This window comes from Amblyomma maculatum, chromosome 6, assembly GCF_055883805.1.
Source record: "Amblyomma maculatum isolate TAMU_Amacu chromosome 6, ASM5588380v1, whole genome shotgun sequence".
NCBI lineage: Eukaryota > Metazoa > Arthropoda > Arachnida > Ixodida > Ixodidae > Amblyomma > Amblyomma maculatum.
In genome coordinates, this window is record NC_139349.1 from 88,195,047 (window position 1) to 88,212,135 (window position 17,089).

The 17,089-nt window shown below is 44.2% G+C and overlaps 1 protein-coding gene across 1 annotated transcript in view; it reads left to right on the forward strand.

The window, feature by feature from the left end:
• The first annotated feature begins 6,304 nt into the window (after positions 1-6,304).
• Positions 6,305-17,089, forward strand: part of LOC146186221 (protein turtle-like) — a 198,262-nt gene continuing 187,477 nt past the window's right edge. The window contains exon 1 of the mRNA XM_084608006.1: positions 6,305-6,452. Within this exon, the coding sequence (XP_084464132.1) occupies positions 6,305-6,452 (148 nt within the window). The remainder of the gene's footprint in view (positions 6,453-17,089) is intronic.

The following is a 17,089-nucleotide window of genomic DNA, read 5'->3' on the forward strand; positions in this document are numbered from 1 at the left end:
GATGGGTTATAAAGAATACAACTTCTTCACACAGATGCTGCAATTAATATTTATTGTTTCTTAGAACACATGTAAAAGCACCTTTTCAACTTAATTCTCTGCAAGCTCAGCAGTAGACATATACAAAAATAATGAATGTCGTGTACTTGGCGGAAAGAGCCACAATTCGACAAAGCTCGCCTTACCAGCGCTACTTCGTCGACAGCCAACGTTCGGTGATTGGACAGGTAGCAAGCTCTCTAGCTCTGCGTCCCTGTAAATCGGCCACAAGTTCAAATTTTAGCTTGCACCTGCAATGAATGGATGGGAGACGTTTTGTTTGCCAATAAATGTGACCGAATAAACATTTTATTTTCATCTTTGAGCTTAACAGCATACAATTGAACGCCACGCTGTTTACTTAGAAAAAAAGAACCTAGTTCTTGTACGCTCTTTCTTGAGGACTGGCGGCTGGATTAAAGTTGCGCGAAGGACAATGACCTCAAAAACAGAGCGAGGGACTATCAGTTTATTTTTCATGGAGAATTCCAGGTTGTAAAGAGGGCGTAGTTGTCTAAAGCCGCGCCCAGTGAAGGTTATCTGCTTGCTTCAACGAGTTTTCGAAGGCCTCTCGCGGGCATGAAGTATTCATTATAAGCCTACCACGAGATATGTGACGTCACACCGTGGGTAAAGGAGATTGCCATTCGCTGCCCCAGTGCCTTACAGGTTTGCCCAGGAGAACGATTTGCAGTACTAAACGACGCCCTCACGCAAGAAAAGAGCACAAGAAAGATGGATAGAGGTGAAGAAGGTGAGGCGGATGGGGTTTACGAGAAAAAGGGGAGGGGGGGGGGTGGCATTATGTGCGCTAACTCGAGCAACCACCGAACGCGACCACCAACCGTGCACGGTCTGTTGACGCGGAGTTGTGGGCCGCGCACCGCTGCTGCAGTGTTTATTGCGCGGGCAAGATTATCGCAGCTTTATATTATGGGCGCGGAAGGAAGAGCCGCGCTGACGACAAAGCCTAGAGTGCGGTGCACTGCTTTGTTTACACAGCGCCGCAAGCACATGAAAGAAAAAAAAAAAAGAAATAATCTTAACGGCGTACGTAGCGAGCGCACTTGCTCGCTGCCTCCGTTACAGAAACCAGACCAGAATACAATCGTTTCATATGGAGCTAAGCCGTATGCTTTTTCACGTAGAGAATGGCGGAAAGATACGTAGAGGTGTGGACGGAAAACGTGACCCTTTAAGAACGTTTCCTGTCCCCCGCATAAAACAATATACTTCCAATAGTTAGGATATTACCGCGGTAAATAAAGGTTGCCGATGATATTTCGCTTCGCTAAGTTTATTTCTTATAACTAAAAGTCTGCATCTGAAAGCTACGAAGTCTTAGCAGAACTGTCACTACGAAAGTTTGACTTTCCGTCCTTTCGCTTGTGAGATATAAATGCTGCGTCAGAGACTGGTCTCCAGAATCATTTCTCAAACCTCCACTTCAATTCTGCCTGTCGTTCACCGGCCGGTTTTCGGGTTCATGTACATTGTTCGCATCTACAATGACAACACTGATGCTGTCAAAGCGTACAACTAATATGCAAAATGAGGACTCTTCTTTAGCAAACATTTTCAACGATTAATGACTTATGCAATACACGAGTGAAGCTTGCTTAACCTCATAACGATCGCGAATTTAAACTAGTATTCACGAGTGCGTGTTTTAAATCTACGATCATAGTTTCTGATTTATGAATATTAGTGTATTTCGTTTTCTATTCAATCATTTGCCTGTTTGCGAACTCCCTTTCTTTGAACTTAATGTTGCGGAAGTCCTGTTTCCTTGAGTCAAAATATCGACCATCTTAAAACACAGGCCCGCAGAGGGCTCCTTTTATTACGGCATTTCATAAAAACATCGAATGCTAGCGAGGTTTACGAACGACGGTTTTCAACTCTTGCCTCGCTGATTTCCCTGTGATGGCTTTCACGTGCTCGTCCGCACATATGCGCAAACCATTTATTTCGAAAGACCTTCGCATACGTTTGAAAAGTAAAGCGAAAATACACCGATTTCTTGTTCTTATAAGCTTATAAGCTACTGATCGAGTACCTTCCAGGTCTATACCTCTCCAACCAACAGTTGACGTCTTTAGGATTTTTATCTCGCATCGTATGTGCTCTTTATGTATACCATCTTCGCCAACAGGGTATTTTTGCTGTACCTGTCAGGGATCTCATAAATGGAGATGGATAACATAGATTTACAAGCAGCAGGGCCAGCCAGTATAAATGAGAAACTAGCGCATACACTGGCCCAAACATTCACTACCCAAGCCTTCATTATTTCATCACATACCTAGTGCACAATATTAAGTTCGTTAAGGGGTGAATTTTCGATAGAAAACATTGTAGAAATGCTCTCGGCACTCAGCGTTTTCCATCCACTGTGCCTCTCCTCGTGGGTGTTGAGTGAATACAAAGGGTGCCTAAACGTTCGGATTTCAGTTAGGGCGTAACAATTCCTTGGTTATCATTTTCGGACAAACATATCAGAAAGAATCCGGACATATTTTTTACATTCAAATACCGTGTCCTACATGGGCTTCCGAATTGATCTAGGGCCCTCGTTTCGCCTTCCACACAGGCCGGATTCTTAGAAGCATAAATCCTGCTGATAACGGTCGCTAACATGTGGCATTCCGATTTTTGCCATTATTATCAACGGCAACCGCAGTTTCATTGATGTTTAATAAATTCCTTAATAAATGCGGGTACAATAACCGAAATAGTTTGAAAGTAGCGATTTTTTTATTTCCATTCGTTCCTAATATTGGCATTAAATAGCCAACTTTGGGCGTCACGAGTCTCCTGAATACACTTTCAAGTATCCGCGAACAAGAGCTTTTGAAACCAACAGGATTTCTCTTGTTCCCTGAGCTGTGAGGCATGCGCCACAGCAGCAGCTTTCAATGGCAGTTCAAGATTGGCCTTCGTGTCGAACGCTAACCACTGCCTTTTGCTACCACAATTTACGTAATGTAATGAAAATCGACTTGCTCGTCTCTAGACTTATTTCGTTAGTCTTCATATTCTTAGTTGCCCACTTCGGCGGTGCAGTAGTTCGGGCGGTCGACTTTTGTAGCGAAGTGTGCCGGATTGAATCCCGGTCCCGGCGTTCGTTTTTTCACTGAGGTGAAAAGCAAGGCCTCCGTGTGCTGTGCGATGTCGGTGCACGTTAACGAAAAATTGATAGTGAAAATTTTTCGAGCCCTCCACTATGGCGTCTGCCATAGCCAGAGTTGTCTTGGAACGTTCAGCACCATAAACAAATCCAAAACAATCTTCAAACTTAAAATTTTGTCTGAGCGGATTTCTATTTACGCGAAACTGAAAGGAAAAGAACAAAAGTGACAGAATATATCTAGCAATAAATTTGACAAACTTCTTTGACAATTTGACAAATTTACTGTATGGCGTAATGTTTGCTGAAACTGAAATGTGGTTTGCGAGCCATACGCAATTATTTATAGCCGTTAATATCGTTTCTGCAGAAATGTCGACATAAAAGTTTTGCTGTATATTTGTGTCTAGTTTGTGTTTATGCTCATTCAGTAGATTAGTTATTTTGCAAATGTATACAACTTGCCGGCATCGAGCATCGGTATCGGAGACATCGAGCAGCGGTAGTCCACATTGTCCAAACAGGAGAGTTGTTCCAAGAAACTCGCTCTCATTGTATGCTGGCACAGAATTCACGACCCTGGCGGCGGTAAGTGAAACCGTCCTCCATAAAATCGAAGGCAAAGCGCGCAAAAGGGCCCAAAATGAAGGTACGTAACCAGTAGAAGTACCGTACATGCATAAGGTAGCATACAACTTGGAGAGAGTGCCCAAAAGGTATGAAGCGCCATAGTGTTTACAGCACATGTAAAGTTAGACCAACTCTACTCCCTCACAGCAAACCAGAGATGCAGGCCCAGCGTATGCGCCGAAACCATAGAACGCCCTATATTGAATGCGCAAATGAGGTTGTGTATGAGGTTCCACTGACATGTGGAAAGACCTGCCTTGGCCAAGCTGGACACTGTGTTAATGATCGTGCAGGTAAGCATGAATGCACATTAGAAAATAGGGAGTGTAAAACGAATTTGATTGAACATTGCCGCAAATGCAAATGCTGGCCACGACTGAATGTGATCAAGGTTCTTAGCCTGGGGGGTAGCATCACGTGGCGCTTGAAATAATGGAATCGATTTTGATAAAGAGCACGCACAATTTCTTCAGAGATACAACCCTCGCCTTATACGGAAGCGAGTCTGCCTTGTTGAAATCTTGCAGGATATGATGGTGTGTCACGTTTACCTGGCATATTGCAGTGTGTATCCACCGCTCATGCGCTTACATATCCTATATTAAGAGGTGTTACCTTTTTGAATAAACTAGTTGTTACACTGCGCTCGTCCTGTCGTGTCTACTGTCTTTGTGTGTCTTTTTGCCAATTGTCATGATGGCATTACAAAATTCGAGCCAACAAGCTCGACAACTCTAGCTGATGTTATGTATCTGTGGATGAGTGTCTAAACAATTCCGATGCATCATGAATACATGCCTTTGAAGTTTTCTTCTCGCACCGAGTACGTATAAAGCTGCCTTTGGAAAACCAACAACTTGCGTTTTTTTATGATATTGTGAAGCAGCTGGAGTGGAATATTTCAAAAGCATTTAACATACGAAGAGAAATGGTGTAGGCATAATTTCCCTTGTAAAGTTTTCAGGCGTTAACAAAAGAATAATCAAGACTGCTTTAAAAACCTAATCGAGAGCTTTTTTAAATAAGCAGTGAAGTCTACAGGCCTGTGTAGGCAAGTTGTGGAAATACATTAATTTTTGGTACTGTTTTTTCCAATATGTGAAAAATTTATCGTGTGCACACGCACACATGCACACACGCGCACTCACTCACTCACTCACTCACTCACTCACTCACTCACTCACTCACTCACTCACTCACTCACTCACTCACTCACTCACTCACTCACTCACTCACTCACTCATTGACTCCCGTGGGCTACCGCTTCGTGTTGACGAACCGATTGTTGAAAGGATTTCAATTTCCCTATTACTAAATTATTGAGTCTATCTTTTACAACGTCTCTTATTATCTTGCTTCTTTCACTCCGTCCCATTCCTGGTTTTTGGGGCGTGGGTCATGTGTACCCTCAGAGTTAGGCCATTAATTGTCTCTTTCCTTTCGTCGAGGATTATAATATTTCATATTTTCTGTACCCAAATCAGTTATTTTCTGTGATCTATTTACTCGCTCAGTATAACCTTGAGCTCCCCACCCCTCAAACAAGTAATTAAAACATACATGCATTCACATGCATTACCCTTTCACGGAATTAACACTGCTGACGTTGAAATGCTTGTTGACCCTTTTCATGATCACTGCCTGTCGTGAACAATATTTCTAGCAAAATTTCTTTAAGCATACCTCCCATGACAGGTGTCTAAAGGCTACACAGAAGCTAGGCGAACGAGTAGCGAAAAAAAGATGGCAGAAAAAGCAAGCAGCTCGGCTTCCCGCTCGCTGTTCCTTCGGTGGAAAGCGCGCGCACCTTACCCGCTGGCGCCGAAATGCTTGTCCAGAGGTCGCCTTGCGGGGGCGCCGGCGGAAAAGCGCGCGCTCCCGGCCGATATTCGGCAGCGCTCGGCATCGATCCCTGCCAGAGCAGTGAGAGCCGGCTCGGGGAATAGAGGCACCTCATCGCCGCTCCTCGCACGCTTTCGCCGCCGCCGTCGGTGCTTTCTTTCTTTATTTTTTTTTCGCCGCCGAATACTACACGGACGGTTGGCTTCCCGCGCTTTTGACGACCCCTCTTCTGGGAAAGGCTCGCGCTCCCGTCACCAGTTCTCCTCCTCTTTCCATGGTCGTCTCATCGTCCGCGCTCTTTTCGAAGCCGCTGGTCTTGCGCGATAGTTTCTAAGTTCGCCTCGTCGGGCCAGAGACCACCTCTTCGCATTGAATCTGCATACTTTTCGGCCCTGTGTTTTCCGCACGGTGTTTCACTTGGATACTGACTGCTAGATTTTCTCCTGTTCTGAAAAATAACATCACCCTCGGGGTCCAGTAGACTGGGGGATCGTGCTGGCCGGCGGTCTTCCAAGTGTGTGGCTGCGAGTGTGGGTGTCGTCGATCTTCTCTTACACTTATCGTTGTCATACCGAGACACTTGACTGACTCGTTCGCATTTTCGCGGCCGTGTATCGGTCGCTGGCTTGTGCGGACATCCACCTTGTTCACGGTCACGGCAGCATGAGGCGACCGGCTGCAGGAGAGAAGCCGGGCCGTGGGCGGACGCTGCGGAGGATGTTCTTCACCTGTGCTGTGCGCGTCTGGATGTGTACGGTAGTGGTGCAGTGTCGGATACTGCAGCGGCCGGCCAACAAGGAGCAACCGTACGGTACGTGAGTGGAACAAATTGTGCCCCTTTAAGACGCTATGCAATAGAGGTCACCTTGCAAAGCTTTAAATGTAAACGCAGACTGACTATGGCAAACTGAACGCAAAGGAAACAAGAGACAAGTGTAAAACATCTGACAGTAACAGCGCCGCCCTCTTTAGTAGTGTTTTGCTAATATCATTAGTATTTTGTTTGTTTTGAGTGTTTGTGTGGCAATCACATAACGGATTCCGAGAGTGTCAATTTCCATCGTCCGCGCTTTGTACTCTCTGACGCTGGTTGCGAATACTCCTTCAATTATGAAGCTTCGCTTCGGAGCGAATGCCTGTGCCTGCCACACTTGAACGGAATTTCGCTCACTTTGTTGAAGTATTGAAACCTTTCGCTTTGATGTTGGTTCCTACGGCATCGAGAAAATTGAATTTTGTGACATATAAGACTGTTCCCGCTCTCCTCTTGACTAGTCAAGAAGCCTTTGTCTTCCAAAGAAACTAACCGCCAAAATATCTTAATTCCTTTCGTTGCCTCCGATTCATTACCAGATCTTTGCGGCTGTCTGATCTTTATCTTACATTTCATGGACGTTTGGTTCCTTGTCCTTCAACGCAAGAAGACAAGGAAAGGTTTTATAATTGGATTTTTTGTTCACACTGCTGGTATAATACATATAACGGAGCATAAATATAAAAGAAATTATAAACACTTGTAACGCGTCTTCTCTACAATTCTATAACCGGCGGCAACGTACTATCAGCTAAGCGGGAATTAAGATATTAACTATTGAATCGGGCAAACGGCACAGCACAGTGAGGGAAAAATCTAGCCTGATTAGAGACTAATCATCTGCAAAGGTTATGCGATTGATTCGCCTCTCAATCTCCAACACAAGTTAAGACGTTTAAAGATAAATTAGATTGTTAAGTCAGTTTTTCAGCACAGAAATGTTAGGGCTAAAGCAAAAAAAGAAATAAGAATAAAAATATTCAGACTACAGAGCCCAGGATTGTTGCCGACGTACGTTTTGATGACTTAACCTTATTTTCGTGTCAAGGCTACAATTCCTTGTGCCCGTCTGGTTCGCCACTAAGCAAAAAAAAAAAAAAAAGAAAAGAATGGAACTAAGATTTGCTATTGGCTAAGCTAATGTTTCCTAAGAAACCTCACTTACCTAATGGCTGAGCATTTCTCCTTTTTTTTTTCTAATTGTTTCTACACGAGCACCAAGGCTTCATCTCTCATAGCCAAAGAGCAGAGAGAAACGGCCGAGGGAACAACGAAGCGAAAAGCAGCAAGATTTTTCTCCTCTACATCGCTAACTTTGGGGCAAGAAGCGTCGCACACGACACCACAGGTGTTGCAGACGCCTGCTTTGTCCCGGAAGCCTGGAAAGGTCTCTCTAGGAAAAAATGAAAAGGCATGTAAAGATGGGATGAGAAAAATCTCCTGTGAGTCGCTGTAGAGTGTAAGAAGAAAGGAGAAAGTAAGGCTGGAAGAGGCAACTTTAAGACCTTAATAGCGCCATGCCTTGCTCCCACCTTGCTTCTTTCTTGACCACAGAGCTTACTTTTCTAATAAATGCACGCCTGGGATACTATTAGACTTCATTAAGGTTTGACATTTCTGAGCGTGTCAATGCCGTAACATTGATGCTCCATTTTCAAGGTAAAAATTGTACAGACGTCATTTGAATAAAAAAGAGGAAGGGATTAGGTGTAACAGGACAAAAAAATATGGCAGGAAGGGTGCTTAGGAATATTCTGGTTTGATAATACAGAGTAAGGTGATTAATTATACATCAATGTAATATCGTTTTGCAATATTTATCGTGATATAGGTCTAGTGTAGAATTATCAGCTGGTTATGCTTAACTATTCATTTAGTTGCAGATCGCTTAGACGTTTTGCAGCGGCTTTCTGTCTGCTGTGCTCGTAAAGGCATAGGAACCACGATACTAGCAAAAATAAATGGTGCATCTGGCTAATGACTTGGCTGTGGTTAAACATTCTCTGTTCCTAATCTTTGTTGCAATTGGATTCTGAACAAGAAGACCGCCATTCTGACATGAAGGGAGAAAAGAAAAAGTTCTCTCTCTCTATGTCTCTCTTTAAACGATACTCATTTTTCCCCCTCAAACTCCAACACACAACCGGGTCCTTTGAAAACTTGATAAATCAGTGGTCAGTACTAAAGAGATATATGCCTGCTTTTTTTTTTTTTTTTTTAATCTTGTCATCACAGGAGTTAATTATGAATGCTTCTTTGGGTGCAGAGTTCTCTCTGAAGCGGAAATGCTACAGTAGATTTTAAACGCTGTTCATATTTTGTCGCCTCTTTGCAAGAAAGGGGCACCGACATAAATGAGCATTTCTCTGGTGTGTACGGCCACGTTAAGAAAAGTGACACAGTTTATTACGCAATGAAACAAAGTAAGTCTTTGTCGCAAATATCGCGTCGAGTCCACTGTGTAACGACGAACTTCAAAGACTCATTAGCTCATCTTCCTGATATTTGAGTAGTTAATTACTGTAGTCCACCAAAGCGTTGCCTCATGGATGAAAAAGGAAGCTTTGCAGCTTTTACGAGGGGCTTAGTAGTTCCAAATTCTTCTTCATTCGCCAAGTAAAAGATCTATATGTTTCCTGAATAGGCGTCTCACATCGGTTGCGTGGACTCTTACGGGTTTGTATTCTTACACATAAGGTCTACTAAAACTTGGGATGTTACTCGACTACTTTGGATGATCTCAATTATCTTTCATATCTTAACTGCGTGCAAATGATTCGGGATGCTGCTACTGGTCATTGTACCTTTGTGGGACTAATTCGGAGCTCTCACGAGTTCTGTTGCCTGCAGTAGGGCCATCGAAATTCCTACGTTGCCATTAGCGCAGAACTACAACGCTTGGCGCTTTTCCGAATGGAAAGTTCGGTTTGGATGAGCGGGCGCTTAGCAGGAATTGTGGCGCTCATAATCGCAGAACGTGTAGGCCTATACTAATAGCATTAATCTTTTCGTTTCTTGTTTCACGTCACCGCTTACATGTTCAACCTACAGCGAGTAAAGCAATAGATTTCTCATCTTCCCCCTTCGGAGCTCAATCACGACAACCGACGGTTATTTTAAGCATTTCTAATGCATTAGCGCGCAAAGAAAAACGCTAAGATCATACCGTGAAAACCCTTGACCATTGCTCGCTGAAGAAGAACAAAATTATCGGACAGTAGGAGCAGAGTTTGTCCACACGCATTCAAGGCACCGTTTTGTTTCTGGCTGCGTCTTGCGCGAAAAGTCTGCAAACTTTCTTCCTTTGTCAGCTGTATTTTTTTCTTGTTTTTGTTTATATCCCTCCTCTTTTTTCCCACCCGCAGGTCAACAATCTGGGACCTTTTCGTGGTCATCATTGACAAGTTTCTTCTCTATCTAAATATCCTATTTTTAATCCTTGTGCATTATGCTAAAGCAAAAAGGGAGCTTAACTTGTTGCCTTCATGTCCACGTGGCTTGAGGTTGTAGCTTTTTCTGACTGAAACCTTTAAATAAGGCATATTGTGGTGGCTGTCTGCAAACCACGTGCAGCTTTAAAAGTAGTCTGAAGAAAAATGCAGATGCCAAACGCTCAACAAACAATGTAATGAAGCTTTCGCAATAATAGGATAGCATATTATTGCCCTAGCTAGCGGATTCTAAAGTGCTTATAGTGTGGATATATTATAGCGGATTTTGAAGTGATTATATTGTAGCATTGCACAACTGTTTAGTGTTTTAATAGGGCATATGCGATGGCCACTGTTTTAATTTGCAGCCATGTGATTTCGGTGAACAGGCTTCATTTATTGGTTTTAAATTGCCCTTTTAGTGTTTTCCACAGGAAGAGGAAGATAGCACACAAGGATATTTGGAGGCTGTGAGCTGTCATGGCGCCAGACTTGATCTTTTAAAGGGAGAGTAGCACGAATGTGCTACTCTCAATCAAGGTTTGAGCGAAAGAAAGTTGTTGCATTTGCTCTGTGGCCCACTTTCAGCAGTAGGTGACGGTTGCAGCGAGCTCACCGACTCGGTCCAATTTGCACCATCACAGGCACCAATTCTGGTTGAATGGAATAAAGAAGCAAGAAAGAACAACATGGCGCTTATAAATTTAAATCAGATAGTTACAATCATAATATTTATATTCTATGCACATATACGTGCTGAATGCAAATAAAGATTATGTGTAGTTTAGGGCTGGGTCAACGTGAAACCTTTATTGTAGTTAACACCGAACCACAGTGAGTCAAGAAATACCTTATCAGGCTCAGTTATTTTTAAACAAAATAAAGCGCAAAAGCTTTAATTACAGCTAACAATCCGTCATCATCATCATCATCAGCCCTGACTATACCCACTGCAGGGCGAAGGCCTCTCCCATATTTCTCCACTTAACCCGGTTCTGTGCTAGCTGCATCCACTTGACCCCTGCGAACATCTTAATCTCATCCGCCCACCTAACTTTCTGCCGCCCCCTGCTAGGCTTTCCTTCCCTTGGAATCCAGTTTGTTACCCTAAGCTTCCATCGATTGTCCTCTCTTCGCACTACATGTCCTGCCCATGCCCATTTCTTCTTCTTGATTTCCACTAGAATGTCAGTAACTTGAGTTATTTCTCGGACCCACTCTGCACGCTTCCTATCTCTTAATGGTATACCCCTACCATTTTTCATTCCATAGACCTCTAGGTTGTCCTCAACTTCAGTAGAACTCTCTTGGTTAGCCTCCACGTTTCAGCCCCGTAGGTGAGTACAGGTAAGATGCAACTGTTGTATACTTTCCTCTTTAGCGATACCGGTAAGCTGCTAGTCATAATCTTCGAGTGCTTGCCAAATGCGCTCCATCCCAATCTTATTCTTCTTGTTATTTCCTTTTCATGGTTCAGATCTGCGGTTAGTACCTGTCCTTAGTAACTACCTGTCCTAAGTAGTGGCTGGCGCCGTCGCCAGCCTCGAATTTCAAACGTTGGTATTCTTTCCTAAGCTATAAAGCACCCCTTCTTCCCCCTCCCCAACAACAACAAAAAAAAAAGAAATATGAAGAAAAAACGAAACTTTTACAGTCACTATGAATACCGCCGGCGAATTTTACTAACGTTCATTCGAAGAGCAGATGACACTAAGGCGGCAGTTTTACTTTCCTATGACAAAAACAAGCTCAAAGCTGTATTTATACCTCTTTCGATTTTGTATTCGTTACGTAAAAAGAAAGCGGCTCTGAGGGTGGGGCAGAATATGCATGTTTTAAATTCGTTTTACTGCGTAACAAGCTGCCAGGGGAAAAGTGGGGAAGGAAGGTTGCATGCACCACTGGACTGCCAATCGCGAGCTCTTAGAGCCAGCTGCAAGGGCATGCTCAGATCGGGAGGGGGAGGGGGTCGGTTAACGGCCTGACAGCAGCAGTTCGGCAGCTGCCCAGGAAGGAAGGAAAGGGCCACGCGACCAGCTCGGGCAGATGAGTCGGCCTCTGTAAAGCTCCTCCTCACCCCTGGGTTCGTTCCTTTCCTTTCGCCTTCCACCCTCACATCCTCAACACTCTTTGCCTACGTAACACATGCCTTACTTCTGGGGAGCCTGTCTGAGGCACTCACGTTTTCAAATAGCCAATGGACTCCACGCCCAACAATCGATATTTGTGTTTGGGCGCGTGCGTGACGCACTCAGGCGCATGCAGCCCGCGCGCGTGCGTGCGTCCGTTCGTTCTGGCGGAGAAGGCAAAATTGCCGGGGCGTTATGAAGCAATGAGTCACTGCGATTAGCACGCTACCCTCCTCCGTCCTCTCGCACAGCCCGTCCAGTGGCTGCTGCGCGCCCATTATCGGCGATACCGAGCACATATTCTACAGAGGAAGGCTTCTGCTCTGGTAGCTGTTGCGAACCGCAAAATAAAAACTGTGCGACAGAGTATCGATGATATAGCATGTAAGCGTATAACAGATGCTGGACGCAGACGTTAACACTAGACATCACGTTACAGACTTGTCTGCAAAAAATTGCATGCTATGTGGAAGTCCGCTGACACAAGTTTGTACTTAGTTGCATAGCAGCTTATAAAATGAGTCCTTCAGCTGGTTGACTCGTCAGAGAGAGAGAGAGGTGGGGCTTGTTTTGGAAATGCGTAGCTTTTCTTTCATTGCTGTTCTTAAATTTTAAATGCTCTATATAAGTATAGCATCTCTGGTATGTATCCGCAGAAAAGAGTAATCAGGTATCAACGCCATGCCATATACATATTCACTTGAGGGTGATATCTCTGTCGTCCAACGTGAAGTTTTTAAACTGCCGCAGAAATTATGCACATTGCTGAATCACGTTCTTCATTGCTCAGAGCATACTTACCACAGTGCGCGTACATCAAAATGATATTTGGATTGGTAAAACGTTTATTCGGGGCCTGCAGTAGAACACGCGCTCGCGCGTGCGCGCTCCGGACGGGGCCTACGTCGTCCTCTGGGCATCGGCCGCGTGGCGTGGGTCCCCGCTCGCCGTGGCCGGCTCGCTGGTTCCCTGCCGGGCCAGCGCCTTGATGACCTGCTGGACGGCCCAGGTACATTTCGCTTTTAATTTGATAGCCTTCGGCTGCATCTTCTAATTCGATTTTACTGCTGCTTTTGGTACTTTGCTGCATGCTGTTGTGATGGATTGTTGATGCCAGGTGAAGGCCTTCTGGATGGTTAAGGTGGATGTGTAGCTGAACAGTGGATCGTATGGTAGGTAGAGTGAGTAGGCAAATGGTGGCTGGAGGTTCGTAGGTGATTGATGGATTTTTTACCAATCGGTACACGAAGGTGCACCTATCGGGGGTGCTTTGGGGGAGCCGCCATCTAACCCTGGAGGGTGTCAGTAGACTGGCCCGATCGATTAGCGTAGGGCTGTTGGTTTGTAGCCTTCCCAAGCGCCTATACAACCAGATCATTGCTTTTTTCACCTAAAATTAACTGCACCCTTAATGCAATAAATGGGAACCGTGTATTCGAGGCGGTGGGAGCATAGAGCACATGCCCACACAGGCACACGCAAATGCCGGGCGAAATTACAAGGGTGATTCATTCCTTTTACGATATTGGACGTCATCTCCCGTAATGGCTATCTCTCCCCCTCATCCTCTTCCTCAGTTTAATTGCGCTCAATGTCGACGGTTATCAGTTGGGCCAAAGTCAACACGTCGTCTCTGAGTGGACGCTGCGATGTTACTTCCCTTCTATGCTTCCCTCCTTTCCCATCTCCCCCATCTCCCTATCCTCCCTAAAACCGCCCAGAAAGCGAAGAGCGAGGGGGTCATTAGAATGACCGGCCATTTGCAGCCCGGCACCAGGCACGGAGAGCGCAGCGGCCACCTCCCAAGCAGAGGAAGCCATTCTATTAATGGTTTGGTGGGAGACGCGAACGGTTCGCCCTCTTGTAGACCGTGGTGAAGTATATCGTCGATGTTCGTTGCGCCTACCGGGGGGAGGTGATGTGAAATTGAGCTGAAGGACAGATTGCGATTGCTGCACGACTTCTCTTGGCGTAACAACCCCTGATGGAATCGTGCATTACGATGGTGCCGGTTGTAGTCGGTCTCCTCACCGGCTTTAGTTTTCTGTTTGTTTCCTGGCGAGATTTCTGCGCAGCTTGCATCCACGTACGTGGCCGAATTCATACAAGCCGCAGCCCTTCTGACATTTCATTCAGAGCACGTTTTGTTCCATAGTATGCATTCCCCATGCTGCGAGTTTCCGATGATTCCTCTTCTCCTACAGTCGGCGTAAAGAAATAAAAGTATGTTGAGATGAACTTGGTGGAAAAGGATTTCACTACAGAGACCGCTGAAGTACCTTGGGTGTCACATCATAGAAGGAATGTTCTTTTTGAAATGAATTATTGCATCCGTACTATTTACAGCAGATACCGTATACCCCCGACAGAAATAATTCTCTCAATAGGAACCTGGTCGTCAGGACGAAGTTCTCTTTTTTTGAAGTTGAGTTCAGAAAAGCTCGGTTTAAAGGGCCTTTTTATGCGTTTCTGGAGCAGTAAATTACAGTTAAGGTCAAAACATTACGTTACATTTGTGCCCGTCTGCTTACCAGATTGAAAGTTGTCTCTCGCGCTATTACACAACATCGGCAGCCGGACGCCGAATATCGGTGCATAAGGTGTTATACATTGGTGCCGACAATCAATAATTTACAGAGCCGTGTCTGCTAAAAGCCCGACACCCCTAACTGGCCACATAAATGGCAACCGCCAGAGGCCTCAAACAGGATTCAGCTGCGCCTTTTGCTTTTTATGATGTCAGTAATTCTGGGCTCGATAAAGCAGCGTTCTGTTCAACGCTAAAGAACCTCAATTATATATATATATATATATATATATATATATATATATATATATATATATATATATATATATATATAGAGAGAGAGAGAGAGAGAGAGAGAGCCAAATAAATGGTTGCATCCAGACAAATATACATCATTCACATTGTTCGGCTACATTCATCGTATTCTTCTTTATTTTTGTTATAGGTACGACTTTAACGTCAAGATGAATGGGCTGGTTAGCTACGCGCACGAGCTTAAAAATAGTGGCCCTTCGCTCTAACGTTAGTTTTTTTTATGTTTATGTGTAATTGTCTCATGACTAAATAAAACTACGTAATTTGTTTGGCTCCCATTTTTTTTTCACAAGCACAGAACTGCAGAGAGCGGGGCGACGCATTCACTTGTTCCAGCCAATGTAGGTTATGAATAAATTATCTAATAGAAGTTGTCATGTGAAAGTGTTAGGAGTGCAACTATAAATGTTTTAGCAAGCGCTTCGTAATTTTTTTTTACAGTAAACATTTTTTTATTTCATAAGAACTGGCCCAAGGAACGTGCATGCAGGTGTATCTCAACAGAGGAGTGTAACAGAGGTTCTGTTGGTGTTTTTCTAACTCTGTTTCACGCAAAGAGGCTTATTCAATATCAAATGAGCTCTTTTTATTCTATAGTTAGGATTACAGCATAGCAGCGACGTCTAAATGCACATGACAACCGGCGAATTTACCGATACTTCAGAACTTTATACAAATATCGTTAAGTTTAGAAGAGTCCAAAAGGTATTGCATCACATTGCCCCCCCCCCCCCTCCCTCCCCTTCATATACGACCATTGAGTAATGCACGGTACACCAATTAGGTCTCAGCAGCGCACAAAATGTGTTAGATGTGCAGGAACATTTTTTTATATATTATAGAATGAATGTTTGCCCCGCATTATACATGGGATATTGAGAAGCTGTCGTAGAAAATACTACTGTCAAGCACCCTGAGAATCAATAACATGAACTCACATCGCCGCTAAGGCGTATTTCTTCCCTATTTCCGCCAACATTCAATCCAGCGACTTTTTCTTTTTTTTTTCTTTTTTTTTTTTTTTTTTTTTTTTACCAGAACTGAGAATACCGCTAGATAAAAAAACGAAAACGCGTTTGGACATGGTTGACAAAATAGACTAATTCGAGAAAAAAATCGCAAAGCGCTTCAATACAAATGACTGTTTTCTGGACTCTAAACAATTCTGATTGCCTTATTTTCTGTAGTATATTGTTTATTTTATGTAGACCCGACTATGCCTACAATGCACAATCCAAAAAACGATTCTGTTGATGTTCTGGATCACTCCCATGCATGCCAGGGTTCAATCCCATACAAGGCGCTCAATGTCATTCTTTCTGTCGTTTTAAATTAAAGCATGCCAGGTATACCTTTTCTTTTGAAATAGCTACAGAACACACCTTTCAATATTCACGATAAATGCTATAAATGTGTTCGCTGTAGGAATTAGACTTTCGGGGCTTAATTTTACTGTTTAGAGCACTGGTTGGTGCCTCACAAATCATAAAAACTACGTAACATGGAATCTTTCCATTTCCAGCTGCGTAGAATAGCCATTAGGTACAAGTACAATCGCCAGTTATGAAGTCGTATAGCTGGCATCGAGTATTAACTTTACTGGTTGCTCTGTCGCTCGCATATGTCCTCTCGGACTACACTGCTAAGTTGTTGTGGACACACGCACTCGCTTATAACCCACCTACAGCCCACGCAGATACACGTGAGCTGAGCCAGGACAGAAGCTGTCATTGTCAATGATGAGAAAGTGCTTTTATTTGCTCGTTGTTACCACACATATAAATACTGACACTTGTACTTGGTGTTAGCTGGAGGCCTGGCAGTCATAAAGAAGCACTAAAGTGGAGCGTTCACATAGTCGAAGTGGACTGCAATTCTCTCGAGCTGGCGCACTACAGCACTAAAGTGGAGCGTTCACATAGTCGAAGTGGACTGCAATTCTCTCGAGCTGGCGCACTACTTTTCCTCGCGGGTTCTTTCATTTTGGTCTTCTCTTTATTTAGAGAAGAGGGCCCATGAAAAGGTATTTACTGAAACAAGAAAACGCACACAGGCAATCGGCAGCCCATCATTCATCTCAGCAACGCTACCTCACGAATCCCGAAAATATCTGCGATCGAAAATGACGCTACTTCTATCATATGCCGCGGTGGCGCTCCATTATGCCCCGTTCCGCTAACGTCGCTTGCGAGCATACAATAAGTGGGCGCACCCAGCAAGCTCCGACGACGT